Source organism: Miscanthus floridulus, chromosome 7 (genome assembly GCF_019320115.1).
Source record: "Miscanthus floridulus cultivar M001 chromosome 7, ASM1932011v1, whole genome shotgun sequence".
NCBI classification, from domain to species: domain Eukaryota; kingdom Viridiplantae; phylum Streptophyta; class Magnoliopsida; order Poales; family Poaceae; genus Miscanthus; species Miscanthus floridulus.
In genome coordinates, this window is record NC_089586.1 from 108,977,559 (window position 1) to 108,997,069 (window position 19,511).

General features: G+C 49.9%; 3 protein-coding genes across 5 annotated transcripts; 2 read left to right on the forward strand and 1 right to left on the reverse strand.

Moving 5' to 3' along the window:
* Positions 1-759: 759 nt before the first annotated feature.
* On the forward strand, positions 760-3,305 carry LOC136464207 (phosphoribulokinase, chloroplastic-like). Its single transcript, XM_066463167.1, has 5 exons — positions 760-1,447; positions 1,877-1,961; positions 2,066-2,150; positions 2,313-2,557; positions 2,756-3,305. Exons 1-5 carry the CDS (start codon positions 891-893, stop codon positions 3,005-3,007), a joined length of 1,224 nt encoding a protein of 407 aa, XP_066319264.1. The 5' UTR covers positions 760-890; the 3' UTR covers positions 3,008-3,305.
* Positions 3,306-4,166: 861 nt separating this feature from the next.
* LOC136467523 (protein RMD5 homolog) lies at positions 4,167-15,068 on the forward strand. Of its 3 annotated transcripts, none has more exons than XM_066466249.1 (5): positions 4,167-4,580; positions 4,684-4,814; positions 5,661-5,741; positions 13,172-13,361; positions 13,741-15,068. In XM_066466249.1, the coding sequence occupies exon 5, from the start codon at positions 13,751-13,753 to the stop codon at positions 14,921-14,923; it is 1,173 nt and encodes a 390-aa protein (XP_066322346.1). In that variant the 5' UTR covers positions 4,167-4,580; positions 4,684-4,814; positions 5,661-5,741; positions 13,172-13,361; positions 13,741-13,750; the 3' UTR covers positions 14,924-15,068. The 3 variants fall into 3 exon arrangements, with proteins under 3 accessions (XP_066322346.1, XP_066322347.1, XP_066322345.1); XM_066466250.1 differs by having other exon boundaries at positions 13,209-13,361; XM_066466248.1 differs by lacking the exon at positions 13,172-13,361 and having other exon boundaries at positions 4,170-4,580.
* A 2,773-nt stretch (positions 15,069-17,841) lies between these two features.
* LOC136464208 (uncharacterized) lies at positions 17,842-19,173 on the reverse strand. The gene has a single exon (XM_066463168.1). The coding sequence runs from the start codon at positions 19,119-19,121 to the stop codon at positions 17,955-17,957; it is 1,167 nt and encodes a 388-aa protein (XP_066319265.1). The 5' UTR covers positions 19,122-19,173; the 3' UTR covers positions 17,842-17,954.
* Positions 19,174-19,511: the final 338 nt, after the last annotated feature.

The window sequence follows — 19,511 nt, forward strand, 5'->3', positions numbered from 1 at the left end:
TGACGTACAATGGTGCACAGCATGTTACGGGGCAATCATCAGCAACATCCTCCAGCCACCCATCATTCCCTCATCTGCAACCAGCCACCCTTGCGCCGCCACGTGGAGAAACCACATCTAAATTCATGAAACCTCAACCAAGCTTCCCGGCTTTCCCACAAGCGTCCGTGGCCATCACTAGTCAGGCATCAACTAATCAGCAATGGGATGGAAAAAAAAAACACATGTCCAGGGCACAAAAATACAGAAGTACGGGAATCTCAAATACGTACTGTACTGTACGTTGCATTTAGCAGAGACAAGCAATAAGCAAAATATTTTCTGCATATAACTCGCTATTAAACTTTAAACCTAGCCATGGCATGTTAGAAGCATCACCAGGAAGAATGGTCATGAAAATATTAAAGCCTTTTCTCAATAAGAAAATTTAGTGTCCAGAGGAGGAATACTGACAACATACACTCGCTGCGTATGAATGAAAGGAGGAACTCAATAGCGACAAAATACACTCGCTGCGAATGAATGAATGAAAGGCAAATGAATGAAAGGAAGAACTCAATACTGACAAAATACACTCGCCGCGAATGAATGAATGAAAGGAAGAACTCAATACTGACAAAATACAAAGAAAGAAATAACTCATTTTCAGCTCAGTATAAGCTGCCCTTGATATATTATCAGGAAAAAAAAAGAATGTGAAAAATAGGGACACCACATAATTGCCATCCTCACTTCGTCCTTATGTTCTTGTAGGCTTGTAGCTCCACATCCACCATCCAGTTCTGCCTATCTTCTTCTCTTCAAGTCCCACTCCCCGGCTTGGACTCTTGGAGGGAAGAAGACAAGCTTAGCCAAGAACCAAACACCGGCACGCACGCACGCACGCAGAGATGGCGATCTGCAGCGCGCACACTACCACCACCTCCCTGCACTCCCCATGCACGACCGTCTCGAACGCAGGCTTCAGACAGAGGCAAGTCATTTTCTTCACCAGCAACAGGAGGAGCGGCGGCGGCAGAAGGCACGGAGGGGCAAGGACCTGCTTCCAGGTCTCATGCTCCGTCGACAAGCCGGTGGTGATTGGCCTGGCGGCAGACTCCGGGTGCGGCAAGAGCACCTTCATGCGCCGGCTCACCAGCGTCTTTGGTGGCGCCGCAGTGCCACCCAAGGGCGGGAACCCGGACTCCAACACGCTCATCAGTGACACTACCACAGTGATATGCCTCGACGACTACCATTCCCTGGACAGAAACGGCAGGAAGGAGTATGGTGTGACCGCCCTCGACCCAAGGGCCAACAACTTTGATCTCATGTATGAGCAGGTGAAGGCGATCAAAGATGGCCAGGCAGTCGAGAAGCCAATCTACAACCATGTCACTGGCCTCCTCGACCCTCCCGAGCTTATCACACCACCAAAGATTTTTGTCATTGAAGGTCTGCACCCAATGTAAGCTCACGTCCCTATGCCCATGCTCCACTTATGCTACTACATATACCCCGGTCAATTCTGTCATAGAATATTGTGTATGTTGTTTTGTTTCTTCACTGGCCCTGTTTGCTTCGCTGAAAAGACAGGCTGAAAAGTATTGTTCGCTGATTTGTTATGAGAGAAAAAACACTGTATTTGAGTGATTAGTTGTCAGGTAATAATGGCTACAATAAGCTTTCGATCCCCACACAAAATCTAACAACTGGAAATAACAAGTTCGCCATGTTCGCTTGGCTTATAAGCTGTATTTTTTCAGTCAACGAATAATATTTTTCTCTCACAACAAATCAGCCAACAGTACTTTCAGCCATGACTTATCAGCCAAGCGAACAGAGCAAATATTGTTTTACATACAAACCATGACAACTAGTTATATGCTTAAACCAGGTTCGATCAGCGTGTGAGGGACCTCTTAGATTTCAGTATCTACTTGGACATCAGTGATGAAGTTAAGTTTGCATGGAAAATTCAGGTCAGCTGAACAGAAATACTTTTATGTTTCTTGTTTCTCATGAGTCAGTAAAGAAGATCTTTCTGCTGCTATCCTCTAAAATATTACCGGTACTACTTTGGCAGCGGGACATGGCAGAGCGTGGGCACAGCCTTGAAAGCATCCAGGCCAGTATCGAGGCCAGGAAACCAGATTTTGATGCTTATATTGGTACGGCATTCTTCCAACTATGTTATATATAATCGGCATAGATTGTTTCTGAATAAACCTAGCATATATATACAGAAAAATGCCACATCAATCAATTAATCAAATATGTAGTCAACAAATGAAGACATGTTAGAGCTTACTACTTGCCACTTGGTGTGACAGATCCGCAGAAGCAGTATGCTGATGCTGTGATTGAAGTTCTGCCGACCCAGTTGATTCCCGGTGACAATGAGGGAAAGGTGCTGCGTGTTAAGCTCATCATGAAAGAAGGGGTGAAGCACTTCAACCCAGTTTATCTCTTTGATGAAGGATCGAGCATCAGCTGGGTGCCTTGTGGAAGAAAGCTCACATGCTCTTACCCCGGCATCAAATTTGCCTATGGCCCAGACACTTACTTTAGAAACGAGGTAATCCATCTCTATTTATTTGTCCTCTTCAGCCCCTCATGCAAAAGTTAGTTCTGTTACTTCGAATTGGAAACTAAATTGACACTGATAGCAACCGAGCTGGTAGTCTAAATTACCTCTTTTAAACTAGTGAAGAAGAATTTGCTTGGCTGACCCAAAGCTAGGTTTACAGAGTCAGCATTTGCTTGATGTGTTCAGGTATCTGTTTTGGAGATGGATGGGCAATTTGACAAACTAGATGAGCTCATCTACGTGGAGAGCCATCTAAGCAACCTCTCAACCAAGTTCTACGGAGAGGTGACACAGCAAATGCTAAAGCATGCAGACTTCCCAGGAAGCAACAACGGAACAGGTCTCTTCCAGACCATCATTGGGCTCAAGATTAGGGATCTCTATGAACAGATTGTTGCTGAGAGGGCTGGTGTACCAGCGGAAGCAGCGAAAGTTTAATGATGCATGCATTCAGATCTCCTAAACTACAACCCTTCAAGCTCAATGAGAACAACAACCTTCACATCTCTTGTAATTAGTCCGGATATATGGCAAGCTAGGAGGAGGTAGAAGAAATGTCATTGCAGAAACTCAGGAAAACCACGTGCAATGGAATTTCTAGAAATCCCTCTCCTTGGAGGGCGGTCTTATGTATCGCTTCTTCACTTGTTTAGACGTATATCTTCTTCCATGCTTCATTGCAGAAAGAAATTAAAATAAAAGTGCCTACTACTATCAAGTGTAGGAATTTGAATTATACTTGTATTGTTGGTTATTTCTCTGGTCAGGAGCCAACATTCGTGCAAGAACGAACAGTCATAATAAATTCATACACTAGAGATGTAATAAATTGTTGGTTAAACTTCTCTTTTTATGGATATTTAAATAATGATGCATATTAAAATTGATTAAACTTAAGATTTAAAATAAAATAAAAGTGGAGTGTGCCACAGCAAATTTTCCCAATAAAATACTAATTAATATGATTAACCATATTAAAATTGATTAAACTTAAGATTTATATTGTTTATAATATTAAAATTACATTAGCCATAGATGACATTTAAATAATGATACATATCATATGTTATATTAGAATGATTGTTATTTACATAGTTAATTAGTCATAATTATAAGATTTAGATGGTTTTCAGAATAATTTATAACTCGCGGATACAGATGATATCGAATATTCCACATTTTCTTTGAATATGGACATGGAATCGGACTGAAGATAATCTTTAAAAACGAATACGGGTACATTAATTTAACATCTATATTTAAATCGAATACGGGTACAGATATTATATTTACACTAAAACAGATACGGATATCGAATATTTTGGATATCTGGACATCCGCATCCATCCCTAATCTTTCGCACGTTCCTCTACATTTGACACCCAATTCGTAGATCTTTTGAAATTTAATCCTATATACGCCAATTCTTTCGAAATTTATTTCCAACGTATTATCCTCTGTACTCAGGCCACAGAAAAAAAAAAAACTAAAATGCCTCGGGACTCTTGCGTTCGCTCGAGTCGCGAGCAGCGCTTCGCGGCCGCTAGCGCTCGACGTCGCCGTCGCTGGCTACTCCGGCGCCCGCCCCTGCCCGCCGCCGGCCACCCGTCTGCTCTACTCACGCGACCCCGCCACTCTCCCCGCCGGCCCGCAGCTAGGGTTTGGGGAGAGCGGCTGCTCAGCAGTCCCCGCGCCGGCCACCCTCCACCGACGATTGGGCGACCTCCCCGCCGCCGGCCAGGGAGGTGCCGGCGAGGATGCGCGCGAACCGAGTGCAGGGCCCCGCGCGAACGGAGTGTTGGGCGTGTGTCCAGTTCCCTCACAGGAGGAAAGGGTAGTTCAGTCTTTTCCCGTGCCCTGAGGAGTGGGTAGAGATATTTGGAAATAAAATTAAAAAAAAGGAGAGAAAATTAGATCGAACGAATTGGCGTGCACGGGGTCGAAAGGGTTTGCGATGGTGGCTCCTCTCCCTCGCGTGCGGCGTCGCCTGCTCGCCCTCTCTCCTCGCACGGTAAGCCATGGTGGCTAGGGTTTGAGCGGCACCCCTCTCCTACTCGTGCGCCTCCCATCTCCGCTCGCTCCGTCTCCAGATCTCTAATTCGTCTTCCTCGCAGAGCACTGCCATGGGGGCTAGGGTTTGAACGCCACCGGTCGCTGCTCCCTACGTCTCCAAGCCATCAGTTGCGACCCTCGCCGTGCCGCCACCGCCGCCGCTCTCATCCCGGCCAGTTGGCCCGCGTGTGTGGTATGTTAGTCACAGGCTGGACGCGTCCTCATTTATTTTTGTTGTTAGATAGATCTGCTATATATATATATGCCTGGATGAATGGTGGTGGTTCCTGCAATTACTCGTGCTTCTTCCATGATATATAGAGCTTAGAGATTTTGCATTCACTTGAGCAACTTTGCTAGCCGAATTGTCAAGATAGAACTCGCAAGATTGAAGCTTTCTTCATTGGAAAGAGCAAATTGCTTGCGTTACTGTCCCCTCTGAATAGTGTGTATTTATTATTTCCAGCAATACCATTTTCTATCGTTACGTACCTGCCACCTCCCTCTGCCTAACTATCTTGAACAAACTAACTAATTTATGTGTGCCTAGCTATCGATCAATTATTGCAGGCTAGTATTTATTAAACAGTCTACAAGCAAGCGTCTATCTTGAACAAAGTATTCCTTTTTGCACTATCATTAGGAACCCCAGTCTGATTCAGTAGGTTTTATTGAGTCGCTCCAAGTGCTGATTTGCTACTGCATTGCGTGATTGCTGGATAAGGTCCTTCCAGTTTGATTCACAACATATGTCCAATACATGTAGGACTGTAGGAGAGCACAAAAAAGGCTTGGTCACTACGGTTCTTTTAAAAAAAAAACAAAAACACCTTAGTCAGACGTTAGTAAACTTTTCCTGGAGAAATTTGCAAGCTTTGGCAGCAGGAGATGGTGGGTCCCAGAAATTACGTTAATTGACTGATTAAGAACTTTTGCCACATATTTGTTATGTTGCCACATATTGATCATGATTAAAAGCAGTGGATCTTGTTTGTGTACAAGCTAGCTGAATGTGACGCTTTCCTGTGCACTTTTACAGATTAATTTCGTGCTCCTGATCAACCAAAGCAAGGTGAGGGTCACCAAGTGATATTCGTTGTGCACCAAGGAGAGGACCAAGGTCAGATTGATGTGCTCTGTGTTCATTACTAGAATACTAGTAGTGTAATTCAGTTCTGATTGATGTGCTCTGTGTTCATTACTAGTAGTGGCTGCTGATTTCTGCAAAAATTAAGACTATGCATGCCAATTAATATTTTCTTTAGCAAGTCGTTCTCTTGTCTGTTTGGTGTTTCTGAAACAGCAGTACTTCACTCAGTGTATATATTTCCTAGACATGTTATTTTGGTTGCTGTTGGAGAAATAAAAGTACCATGTGTAAACTAACTAGCCAACCTGATCATTTATGTGCTATTATATAACTTGAGTTGTTATTTAAAGGGCTTGGTCACTGATTTCTCTGTGCTGATTTCTTTGTTTGTTGATTTCTGCAAAAATTAAGACTGCATTCTTGTCTGTTTGGTGTTTCTGAAACAGCATGTCAAGGGCCTCCGCGCTCAAGGTCGCCGGACCTCGACTACGCAACTCGTAGCTCCGGTCCGTGGTAGCCGGCAGGGTTATACCCCCACGCCGTGTCCTCGCTGGCTGGGTTATACCCCCTGGCTGGCGGCTTGAGAGATTGAGAGGAAGAGAGAAGATAGGCAACTGATTCTTCCTTTCTTTCTCCAAAGTGCGATTACAACTTATATGGCCAAGGGCCCCAACTAAAGGAAGTAACAAACTCCATAATTTAAGGAACTAATAACAGAAAGCTCTCCTACTTTCTTTCCTAGCCACTAACGGAGCCTGAGCCTTGCGCCTCCTCCTCCCGCGTGGCTGTTGCTCGTTCCAGGGCGCGGCGCACGTCACGGGCACGACGCCGTCTCACATATGTGCGCCCGACCATGACATCTCCCTCTCCGTCGAGAGTCAGCTCGTCCTCGAGCTGGAAGGAGGGAAACCTGGTGCGGAACGTGTCGGTGTCCTCCCATGTCGACGATGCGGCGGAGCAGTCCTTCCACTTGATGAGCACCTGTGGAACGCCCTGGGCGAGACGGTAGCGCACCGCGCGTTCCGGCTCTGGGTCGACGGCGCCATGACGAAGGGGCGGTAGCGGTGGCACAGCAGCGGGCGGGTTGCCATGGAACTTCTTGAGGAGGCCCACATGGAAGACATCGTGGATGCGGGCACCTGCCGGTAGAGCAAGACGCACAGCCACCTCATTGATGAGCTCGACGACGCGGTACGGCCCGACGAAGCGAGGCTTTAGCTTGCCCCCTGTAGCTTGCGGCAGCGAGGACGCTGCTCGTTGGCGAAGACGCAGAAGCGCCCAGTCTCCCACCTGGTAGCTCACTTGACGGTGGTGGCGATCATATTGCAGCTTCTGCACGGACTGCGCCTGCTCCAGGCGATAGCGGACATCAGCCAGGAACTCTTCGCGTTCCGCCATTGTTTTAGCGACCGCGTGCACCCTGGTGTCGCCCGGCTCATAGGACCTGATCGAGGGCGGGTCGCGCCCGTACACCACACGGAAAGGGGTGTCGCGCAAGGAAGACTGAAACGCCGTGTTGAAGAGATACTCCGCCCACGGAAGCCACCTGACCCACTGGCGAGGTCGGTCCCCTGTCAAACACCTCAAGTACATGACAATGACGCGGTTGGCCGACTCGGACTGCCCATCGGACTGAGGGTGAAAGGCCGTCGTCATGTGGAGCTTGGTGCCCATCAAGCGCATGAGCTCCCGCCAAAAGGAGGACGTGAAAACCGCGTCCCGATCCGAGACAATGGACTGGGGAACGCCATGCAGACGAACGATGTCGGTGAAGAAGGCCTGGGCGACTGATTCAGCAGAGTATGGGTGCGCCAACGGGATGAAATGACAGTACTTGCTGAATCTGTCCACCACGGTGAGGATCACTGACTTGCCACGGACGCGAGGAAGAGCCTCCACAAAATCAAGGGCGATGTCAGTCCAGACACCCTATGGCACCGGTAGCGGAAGAAGTAGACCGGCCGGCTGGAGGTGCTCGGACTTATACTGCTGACACACCGTGCATTCGCGGACCATGTCTTGGACGAGCTGCTTCATATTAGGGAAGTGGAAGTCACGCCGTAGACGATGCAGGGTGCGTTGAACGCCCTCATGTCCATCCTCATGTATCGCCCCCATGATCTCTTGGAGCAGCGGGGAGTTGGGCGGAATGTAGAGCCTGCCGTCGAAGTGGACCATGCCGTCCACGAGCGTCCAGGGCGCCTGGCGGTTCCCGGACGTGATCCCATCGCGGAGAGCGACGAGGGCGGGGTCGTCGCGCTGCGCGTGCCGCAGGCGGTCGAGGAAGTCGAAGCGGGGGGCTGATAGGGCGAGCAGCGCCCCGTCCTCCGTGTCGCGGCGGGACAGCGCGTCCGCCACCGTGTTCGCCGTGCCCGGCTTATATTCGACAGAGAAGTCGAACCCAAGGAGCTTGCCGACCCAATGGTGTTGCGGGATGGTGGCAAGGCGCTGATCCAGCAGGTACTTGAGGGAGTAATGGTCCGTCTTGACGCTGAAACGGCGACCCCAGAGGTATGGGCGCCAGTGCCGCACCGCCTGGACCAAGCCGATGAGCTCACGCTCATACGCCGCCAGCGCTCGGTGTCGTGGTGCCACTGGCCTGCTGAAGAAGGCGAGTGGGTGCCCGTCCTGGATGAGGACCGCCCCGAAGCCGTGGGACGACGCGTCACACTCGACCACAAACGGCTTGGTGAAGTCGGGCATGGCCAGGACCGGGGCTGTGGTCATGGCCATCTTGAGGTTTTCGAACGCCTTCGCGGCCTCGGAGCTCCACGAGAAGCCCTCCTTGAGCAAGCTGGTGAGGGGTGCCGCCATGGTGCCGTAGTGGTGGATGAACTTGCGGTAGTAGCCCGCCAAGCCGAGGAAGCCGCGTACCGCCCGCGCCGAGCGAGGCACCGGCCATTCGTGGATGGCTTGGACCTTGGCCGAGTCCATGGCCACGCCCGCCGCTGAGATAGTGTGGCCGAGGTAGGCGACCGAGGGAACCCCGAACGCACACTTCGAGCGCTTGACGAAGAGGGCGTGGCGGCGGAGCTCGGTGAGGACCGCGCGGAGGTGTCGAAGATGGTCCGCCCATGACTTGCTGTAGATTAGAATGTCGTCAAAGAAAACGAGTACAAAGCGACGGAGGAAGGGGCGGAGTACGTCGTTCATGAGAGCCTGAAATGTTGCCGGGGCGTTGCACAGCCCAAACGGCATCACCAGAAACTCGTAGAGGCCGTCGTGGGTGCGGAACGCCGTCTTGTGGACGTCCTCCGGCCGCATGCGCACCTGATGGTACCCGGATCGTAAGTCGAGCTTGGTGAAGAACCGGGCACCATGGAGCTCGTCCAGCAGTTCGTCGACGACAGGGATCGGGTACGCGTCCTTCACTGTGATGGCGTTCAGCTCGCGGTAGTCGACGCAGAAACGCCACGAGCCGTCCGGCTTCTTGACGAGGAGGACCGGCGATGAGAACGCGGAGTCGCTGCGCCTGACGATGCCTTGGCTGATCATGTCAGCGCATTGCTTCTCCAACTCATCCTTGTGGGCGGCCGGGTAGCGGTACGGGCGGACGGCCACCGGTGTCGCGTCGGGCTTGAGGACGATGCGGTGTGTACGGCCCCGCTCCGGGGGTAGGCCACTTGGCGTGGCGAAGACGTCGTGGAAGCCGTCCAGGAGCGCGTCGAGGAGGGGTTCGGTGGCCTCAGCAGCGTGGAGACGAGCAGGGGCTTTGGGGCCGACGCTGTGCCAGCAGACGGAGCGGCCGTCGTGTTGGAACGCCATGGTGCTGGCGTTGATGTTCCACACGATGTCCCCCAGTGGCGCCATCCAATTGGTGCCCAACACCACATCATATCCTGCAAGGGGCATGAGGAACAGATCAACCTGGAAAGCAAGGCCGTCGATGATCACCGGCGCTTGGCGAAGCACGCCCGGACAGGAGACGCGCCCTCCGTTCGCCACGGTCGCCGTCAGCCGTGGGCGCGGCTCGATGGGAAGCCCGGCGCGGCGGGCGGCGTCCTCCCCGATGAAACTGTGCGTGGAGCCGGTGTCGATGAGCGCGATGAAGTCAGCCGCGCCCACCTGGACCCGAAGCTGGATCGTTTTGTTGCCGGGAACGCCTGCCACCGCGTGCAAGGAAAACACCGGGGCCTCCTCTTCCCCGCCTTCCTCGGCCAGGTCCACGCCGTCGATGTAGAAGATGCGACGACAGACGCGGTTGTGGCCCCTGGAGTAAGGCTCATTACAGTTGTAGCAGAGGCCGAGCCGGCGCCGTTCCGCTTGCTCCTCCGTGGTCAGGCGCTTGGCCGGGCCGGCGTTCGCCCTGGGCTGAGGAGCCGGCAGCACCGCGAGTGGCTGCGGGGCCGGAAGCGCCGCGATTTGCTGCTGCGGGGCGGGCAGAGCCAGGGGCGCCTGGGCCGCTGGGCGGGGCGCTGGTGCAGCCAGGGGCGCTGGAGCCGATCTAACTCCATCAACTCGACCTGTCGGGCGAGGCTCATCGCGGCGGTGAGGGTCTCTGGGTGATGCAGACGAACGGCGTGGCTCAGCGGCGGCAGCAGTCCACCTGTGTAGAGCTGAACCCGCTGGGTTTCTTCCAGACGCCCGGCACGGGAGAGGAGGGCTTGGAAGCGCGTGGAGTACTCCTCCACAGTGCCCGTGCGGCGGCACTCCGAGAGCTCAAACATCGGTGCGGATCGGAGGGGTGGCCCGAAGCGGAGGTTCAGCCGATCTTTGAAGTGCCCCCACGACGGTGTGGCTTCCTCATCTTGGAGCTGCATGAACCATTGTTGCGCAGCTTCGTCCAGGTGATAGGACGCGATCAAGACGCGCTCCTCAGCCATCGTGCGATGTTGGCGGAAGTAGGCGTCACACTTGTTGAGGAAGAGAAGCGGATCGGTGGTTCCATCGTAGCGGGGGAAATCCCACTTCTTGGGACGTGGGTGGAACTCCTCGTCACGCGGCGCGTAGGTGCGGTGGTCGTCCCCTCCGCCACCCGAGGGCGACGGCTTGTCCTTCAGGGCCGCCATCTCATCCTTCAGTGTCTTCATCTCGGAGTTCATCGCCTTGATCATGTCCATGAGCTCGGCCATGGTGGGCTCGGCCATGGTGGATGTGGTGGGTGGAGGAGGAGGTGGGTTAGGGTTTTGGGCGGCGGCTGGTGTGGTGGGTTGATCGGATCGCGTGGGAGAGGAACGACGAGACCTGGATACCGATACCAAGTTGTCAAGGGCCTCCGCGCTCAAGGTCGCCGGACCTCGACTACGCAACTCGTAGCTCCGGTCCGTGGTAGCCGGCAGGGTTATACCCCCACGCCGTGTCCTCGCTGGCTGGGTTATACCCCCTGGCCGGCGGCTTGAGAGATTGAGAGGAAGAGAGAAGATAGGCAACTGATTCTTCCTTTCTTTCTCCAAAGTGCGATTACAACTTATATGGCCAAGGGCCCCAACTAAAGGAAGTAACAAACTCCATAATTTAAGGAACTAATAACAGAAAGCTCTCCTACTTTCTTTCCTAGCCACTAACGGAGCCTGAGCCTTGCGCCTCCTCCTCCCGCGTGGCTGTTGCTCGTTCCAGGGCGCGGCGCACGTCACGGGCACGACGCCGTCTCACATATGTGCGCCCGACCATGACACAGCAATTTTCAGAAACAGAAGCAACTTGAAACAATAGTTTCCGAAACAACAACTAACTTGTCTCTTCTTGCGCTAGGTAAGTTTAGTTCTTGCTGGTTGCAGATGGAGTCTAACTTGACCCCTCTGCAGTCCAGTTTGTGTTGCAGGTTGTAGCTAGTTATGTCAGCTAGCTTAATTTTTAAATTTATAAATACGTAAGTAGGCCATTATCTCAGCTTGTTTCTATTTGCATCTTTTAGACAATGGGCTCTAAAGGAGAAAATTAGGAAATTAATACAGGTGGAAGAAGAAGATGACGATGAATTGTTTTTTATCACTAGATTTATGCCCGTGCGTTGCACCGGGACATGAATTTTGTGACCTCGTCCACCAACCGATGGGCTTCCTGTAGCCGCTTCATCCACTGATCCACAGGGGAAGACGACGGCGCTGCACCTTCACACTGGGTTGTCATTGTGATCAGAAGAACTGGACACGCCATGCCGACGCCCTATGCAGATGCAGCTACGCTGCAAGATCCCGACGAGTTCCAGCAAGGAATTGGCGCCTTGATTTACTCTGGCGCGAGATAAGGAAACTGATCGTCGACGGCAAACATGCTCTGTGAACAGGGCAAACATGCTCCGTGAATAGGGCAAGCATGCACGATCTTTTTCATGGAGTAAGTAGGTTCAGGTTAATCTAAAAAGGTCGGTCTCGTAGAGGTGTCCGGCTCCAGTTTGATCTCCGATTTGATTTGACATCGAGGTCGCCACGTTCTATTACTTTCCAAAAGAAAAAACTAACTCCTTGGATGTTCACGGGTCGGGGCCGAGATAGCAGGCGCGCATACGAAGTTGCTGTGGACGAAACCTCCTCAGATTTTTAGGTGGTAATAGATTGTTCCTGCCATACTTGAATGCCTGAATGATGAGAAGAGGCCAGTGCATACTTCCGAGTATACTGGTGCTAAAAGGGTGAAGGAAATTCTAGAGGGACATGGGAGTTGGTGTGAATCTGAGTTACTTACCAGAACACAGTGCATAGTTTCATCTAACCACTGCAAGGTTTATCCCCTCGTGGGTGTTGTTCCCTAGGCGATAAGGCGGTGTTGTTCCCTAGGCGATAAGGCTTTCCTACAAGCCTGGGTGTGTCCCTGATAGTTTGCCAAAGCAGTGAAGGGTGTAGAAGAAAGAAGTGAGAGGGAATCAAAGAAGGGGTAGTCATCCTGTCGGTGGCGGTGGGGTGGGGTGGGGGGTGGGGGCAGCAGCAGGAAAATGAGTGATGGTCTGACTGCCGGGGTGAGGAGGGGAGTGGTGGTGCTGTATCGCATTGAGGTAAAAGCGCGGCATGAAGGTCGGGGCCTACATCATATCTACTGTAGTTTAAGGGGTGTATTTGACAGCTACAGCCCTCTAAGATTATGCCCAGGACACTCACACAAGACACAAAAGGACATTGGATTGTTGCTGGTGGAATGCCTGCAGCTTTTCTGTTTTCTCCTCTATTTATACAGAGCTGAATGTTACATTCAAGTATGGTATAATAATCTCCTAATTTTTGTATTCAATGCCTTTATGATCTGCCCATTATTATCTATAAGCTGAAATCTAGGTAGCAGTAACAGCAAATAACCTAGACACTTGCTGAACCTGGACACATTCATGCACGCACAAAATTATTGCTAAAAGTATTGTCTGGGCCAGACCCATCTCTTCTCCTTCCTCCTCTTTTTACTACTACAGCAACAAAGCCCTTCAGTCCCAAGCAAGCCATTTCACTTTTCTCCTTTTCATTTTTCTTCTCCTTTTCTCTTCTCCGTGCTTCTGTTTTGCTGTTTCTTATGATGTGTATGGTGTCACGTAGGCATTTGTTACCATTTCTTGACTTGCCAACCTTGAAGGGCGGGCCTGGTGCAACCGGTGGAGTCTTACCGCCTGTGACCGGAAGGTCCCGGGTTCGAGTCGTGGTCTCCTTGCATTGCACAGGCGAGGGTAAGGCTTGCCACTGACACCCTTCCCCAGACCCCGCACAGAGCGGGAGCTCTCTGCACTGGGTACGTCCTTTTTTTTCTTGCCTTGCCAACCTTAAGACCATTGGCCATTCATTGCTTTGTTACCTTTCTAGTAGCTCTTAAATATTCTTCATGAAAACATATTAGTTCCTGCGTTGATGTGATTTGCAAACTTATCTGCTGTTTAAAATGCAGACCGTATACTTGTATGCTATCCTATCTGCTGACATATGTATAGATAGACTTGAGGTCAGTCATGCATTGGGCTGGTCTCCATGTTGAACCTATGCTATGGTTTTTTATTTCAAATGTATAGTGATCTATTAGCAGTTTGATTTTATGTGATGCATCTTTCTAATGTTCTTGATAGTGATTTTCTCAATGAAATAATTGGTTACATGATGTTTTTGGTCATATCCAGATAGCTGCTAATGGAGATCGACAGCCTCAGAGAGGGATTTGATCGAGTTGCTGAGAAACGTTCATTATCTTCTGCTAAAGCTCTGGAAGCTGTTGATCAAATAGTGAATGAAGTTGAGCAGGCTATTGTGAAGCTGCAGATGATGAATACAGATTCTACTGGAAATGTTGACCACCCATCTATCCTCGCAGAACTGAAAGCTAAGCTGAATGAAATGGCACCTTTAAACCAACTTGAAGGCAGCCAAAAGGAGCTCAATGGTGCCCTGAGCAAATATCTCAAGGTCCTTGAGAAGTCTTTCAATCCAGATATATCTAAGGCATACAGAAATGTGGATTTTGAGGTTCATACAGTAAATAATATCATAGCGAATCATTTCTACCGCCAAGGCCTCTTTGATCTTGGTGATATGTCCGTCCATGAGTGTGGGGAATTAGGTGGAGATTCCTTGAAGCTACCATTTCAGGAGATGTATGCTATCCTTGAAGCCATGAAAGCGAGAAACCTCGAGCCTGCCCTCAGTTGGGCTGCCAAAAACCATGACCAGCTGTTGCAGAATGGGTCTATGCTGGAGTTCAAGCTTTATCAGCTTCAGTTTGTTGAAATACTGTCCAAAGGAAGTAGGGGTGAGGCCAAAGATGAGGCTCTTTTATATGCTAGGGCTCACTTGGTCCCCTTTGCAGCCGTGTACAAGGAAGAATTCCAGAAGCTAATGGCTTGCCTTCTATGGGTTGGCCGGCTGGATCAATCCCCATACTCTGAGTTAATGTCATCCGCGCATTGGGAGAAGCTAGCTGAGGAACTCACCCATCAATTCTGTAGCCTTCTGGGCCAGTCTAGGGAGAGCCCACTGAGTGTTGCAGTATCAGCTGGTTTTCAAGGACTACCGACTCTGCTGAAGCTGACACAAGTCATGGCTGCGAAGAAGCAGGAATGGCAAGTTATGAAGCAGCTCCCTATCCCCATAGACATCGGGCCAGAATTCCAGTATCACTCTGTCTTTGTGTGCCCGGTGCTGAGGGAGCAGTCCAGTGACGAGAACCCCCCAATGCGGATGCCTTGTGGACATGTTGTCTCCAAGCAGTCCATCATGAAGCTGTCGAAAAGCAGCTCGAGGCCCTTCAAGTGCCCCTACTGCCCCTCGGAGGCTGTGGCGTCGCATTGCAAGCAGCTGCATTTCTAGATGTGCTAATCTTTTCTGGCTGCGCAAAACTGCAAACCTGTTTGTAGCTTCCCCTCCTGTTCCTTGTTGCACCTGTCCAATAACTTATGTGCCTCTGTAATATAAACATCAATGTCCGGATAAACATGTAGTTTCGTCTGTAATCTGTACAGTTGCATCTTCCAGTGTGTTGCATAAGTCTTTTCTGGTGATTCAAGGAATTTGAAAGTGTTGCTGGACGAGTGGGCTGTTTGGGAGTATCTCATCTCGTGGTGTTACAACCATGTAGGATTGTAGCCTTGTAGGTTGTCGATTGGGCGGGTTGATGTAAAGTGGGGACGTGGAGCTCTTCTGGTACCACAGTACCATGTTATGCAGGTTGATTGAAACTGTATTCTTTATTTGGTGGTGGTACAGTAGGATCTTATGGTACACCAGTAGGATCGTCGCACCAGTTAGATGTAGTACGAATAAACAAATCCAGTAATACTTGTGCAAGGAATCAACACAACTATTCACATCTGGTGTTGCTGCTGTGGGCTATTCACATCTGGTGTTGCTGCTGTGGCTTGGTTGACAATTATTATTGAAAACGCAGATGAAATAAACCAGCACGGGGTGATTTTGGAACCATTTTGCTAGCCGAGAGGAGAGGTTGAAACTAAGTGTTAGGCCATTCAAAGCAGATCGCAGATGTGGTTTAAGAGTGTCACATATAAGCAAGAAAGTACAATATTTAGTTAGTAGTTGAAATAGCTCCAATGCATACAGCCTGTTCAGCTGGGATTATTTCCTCGTAAACGATCGTAAATTTTCAGCCGGAACAGTATTTTTCTCTCACACCAAACCAGCCAGCAGTACTTCTTCATGATCCAGTAACAATAAAACCCAGCCAAACGAACAGGCTGTATTGGAGAGTGAACATATGCACTTTCTTCTCTTTGCCTTGTCCCAAAAACGCTGACATGGCACTATCTGGTAGTAAGAAATAAACTCTCTTCATTCAATGCGGAATAACATGAAAGAAAACGAAATTGCATCTTTAGTTATGCCGAAATTTGAACTTTATCAAAGATTTGGCCCCAAATGTCCCGGACAAACACTCGCAGGTCACGAGCTTGGAAGTTGAAAGAACCGTTCCACTCGGAACCGTGTTGTTGCACGTTCAGGCGTCTTTCTCAGAATTCCAAGTAGGGAGGTGACTGGTGAGTGGCGGAGGCAGCACTGGTGCGTTCAGAGTTCAAAATTTCGGCGAAATTTCGTGAAATTCGGTAATTTCGGTAGTGGCCGAAAGAAAAATCCGAAATTTTATAATACACTAATACATGTGTTATATAACTTTAGACTCAATTTTTTATTGTTTATATTGCATATTTTTGTATTCAATAGATGTGTAGTAATCATACTAATATTTGTTTAGATTTAAATGTTTTTTTAGAAAAAACATACTTCATGTGCTAGTCTTTAAAAAAATTTCGCCGAAATTTCGATCGAATCTCTCGAAATTCGGTAATTTCGGTGGTGGCCGAAATTTTTGCAATACCAAAATTGAAAACCCTGCATGCGTTACGGTGCCTCGGTGCTGCCACCGTGCCACGGCACGAAACGGGAGGAGAGGCGCGAGCTTTGAGACACGACCACGGCATTGTCTAGCTAGAGCACTGCATGCAGGCGGCACGGGAGGAACCATTGTCAATGCCCTACCGAGTGTGCCGACCTTGCCATGGGCAAGTACTCCGGCGTGCCACCCCCAATTGGTACCAAAAGGCCAAGGGGACAGAGGCTCAGCTCAAAACGCGACGAGGTGGCACTACTTGTAGAATAATCAGCATGTTCGTTTGTTGGTTTTAGTCAGGGCTTATCAATCATGGTATAATATTTTTCTCTCACAACAAACCAGCACCAGCCGGGTTTATCAGCTAAAAAACCAACCAGCGAACAGGCTGAATGATTTGGAGGGACAACCTCTCTTGATGGCCATATCTAGAGACCGTTTTTGTAAATTATCGGGTGGCCTTTAGGTAAAACCCTACCTCTGTTGACTATTTTCAAAGACAAGTATTTTAAGAGTTCATCTCTAGAAATAGATCAACAAAGACAGATATCTTAAGAGGTCTAACTCTAGAAATAGTTGTATTAAAAAATAATTCATAACTTTCTCGTATAAAGTTGGATTAAGACCATTAACAAAGACGGTCATTCTACTATTGATGTGTCTACTGTCCGCCTCTGAAAATCCTTTCTCCAGTAGTGTGCTATTTATGTTTTTTTTTTTTGGAAAATTGCATTTGGTACAAATCTCTTGCTCTTGGTTATTTCTCTGGCCAGGAGCCAACATTCGTGCAAGAACAGTCATAATAAATTCATACACTATAGATTTAATAAATTGTTGGTTAAATTTCTCTTTCTATGACAACTAGAGAGTACTCCGTCCGTTCCCAAATAAATCAGTTTCTAGAATCCGCTAATTTTATAGAAAAAAGTAACAGCATTTATATTATAAAATGAGCATCTTATGAAAATATATTCTATGATAAATCCAATGATACTAATTTGATATCATAAGTCTTAACGTTTTTTCAAGAAATTCGGTCAAAGTTTAAAAAGTTTAACTTAAGACAACTCTATGAATCTATTTATTCATAGATAGAGGGAGTAAATTCATAATAAGTGGTGCAACAAGGAGCATATTGATGTTCTGGCCATCCCATCCAATTATGTGGATCCAGAATTGCGACAATGAAGTCACAGTGGATCAGTAGTACTTAGTCATGAAAGATCATGGTTAAAGCTTATTGAGTTATTCTCCAAGATAGAAATGGTACAGAACATAATATGTTAAGAAACATAACTAATGGAAAACCATTAGAAGCGTTGGACGGTAGCCAAAAAAACAACAACTCAAAATTACTCATCGTTTCAGTATCACACACGAAAACTGTAAAAGCAAACATCTTCAACAATTATTAATACAGCAGCTGAATACAGATCAGTTGTTCTACATTTGATATAAGCATGCATGTACTAGTACTGTTCAGGCCACACAGATAAATCAAAAGAAGAGCTGTGGGTAAACCAATATCTGCGATGGCCATGTACCCATCGCTCTGCCCATTGCTCTGACGCCAAACACAGCGTCCCCGGGAGGCACCTCCCACCCTGGAGGGAATGATCGCCAGCGGCGCCCAGGAAACGCAACATAAACTCGGTTCTCCTCCACGCCACAGCTCCCCACATCTCGGCACGCAGCAGCGGTCTTCCCAGTGCAGTCCACGAACAAGCTGTACGCCCCGATGCTCTCCACTTCCTCCCACCTCATCCGCGCCATGTCAAGCCCGTACACGGACACCTTGTTCACCCTCCTCGTCTGCACGATGGAGCCTGTTTTCGGCTCCAGCATGAAGAGCACCAGCAGCAGCCGGTCCCCGGCGGCGGCCAGACGGGGCCCAAAGCACCACTGGTTGAAGGCGGTGGCGTCCGGGAGGCCGGCGGCGGGCAGCATTTGGACGGTCTGGCTCTGGGGGCTGCCGCAGAGGCGGAACTCCAGCAGCTGCGCGCGATCGGTCAAACCGAGGACGCGGCCGCGGAATTCGAGGACGCCCGTGACGTAGGAGGCGGAACGGGGGAGGCTGTGCTTGGTCCACATGGGACCGGAGGCGCTGGGGTTGGGGTTGGGGTTTGGGTCGGGGAAGGGGAGGGAGAAGAAGGCGTGCTTGGAGTGGAAGACGAGGAGGTGGGACGCCGTGAGGGCGGCGTAATGGTACGCGAAGAGAGGGGACGGGAGCGTGACCTCGCGGCGTTCGGCGCTGGTGAGAGCGTCGATGATGATGATGCGAGTTTCCCAATCGGATGCACCTCGCCGGCGGAGGAGGTGGTGGCCGCGAGAGGCAGACAGAAGGTTCGCGCCCTCCGCGGCGGTGAGGTCGGCGCGGTACGCGAGCGGCTGCACGAGGACGGCCTGGGAGAAGGGGACGACGCTGCGGGATCTGGGATCGAGGAGGAGCGGGGGCAGGCCGGGGCTGAGGAGATCGGCGGCGGAGGCGCGGAGCAGGCGGCGCCAGGGCTGGCAGGTGGCCGCGAAGGCGTAGATCGAGCGGAGGCAGGGGAGGAGGCGGCGCAGCACCTCCGAGAGGGGCAGCTCGGGCAGACCGCCCCAGTCGCGGAACTCCGGCATCGCGGGCCCGCCGGCGGTGAGCGGGCGTGTCTCAAGCGGTTTCATTGCGGTTCCGCGTCGCAGGAAGGTTAGGTAGTGCGCGGTCCCTGGTGGCCCCACTGTGACTGTGGTTTCCCACTGTAGTTGTTTTTTTTTTTGAGTGGAGTGTCGTTGGTGTCTTGATGTCAGGGCGTCCTCAACAGGCTTTCCAAAACGCTAGCTGAGGTGGAGCTAAATCGATTAAAAAACCTAACGCTTTTTCAATTAGGATGGTTTCTCGCTGATAAGCTATGGTTAAAATATATTTGTATGTGAAAGAAAAATACTATTCGTTAGATTAAAAAAATACAGCTTATAAGTCTCCGAAAGTCAGATAGTGCTAACTTTGTCAGATGCTTGATTTTTTTTTGGAACTGTACGGGAGCTTAGCTCTTGCTACCTCGCTAGCGCTATGGA

Bases quoted from the DNA above. Each gene is read 5' to 3' on its own strand.
- LOC136464207 (XM_066463167.1), top strand. From the start codon at position 891: ATGGCGATCTGCAGCGCGCACACTACCACCACCTCCCTGCACTCCCCA. The intron at 1,962-2,065 runs GTCAGCTGAACA...CTACTTTGGCAG, and splicing joins AGTTTGCATGGAAAATTCAG to CGGGACATGGCAGAGCGTGG. The intron at 2,151-2,312 runs GTACGGCATTCT...TTGGTGTGACAG, and splicing joins AGATTTTGATGCTTATATTG to ATCCGCAGAAGCAGTATGCT.
- LOC136467523 (XM_066466249.1), top strand. From the start codon at position 13,751: ATGGAGATCGACAGCCTCAGAGAGGGATTTGATCGAGTTGCTGAGAAA.
- LOC136464208 (XM_066463168.1), bottom strand. From the start codon at position 19,121: ATGAAACCGCTTGAGACACGCCCGCTCACCGCCGGCGGGCCCGCGATG.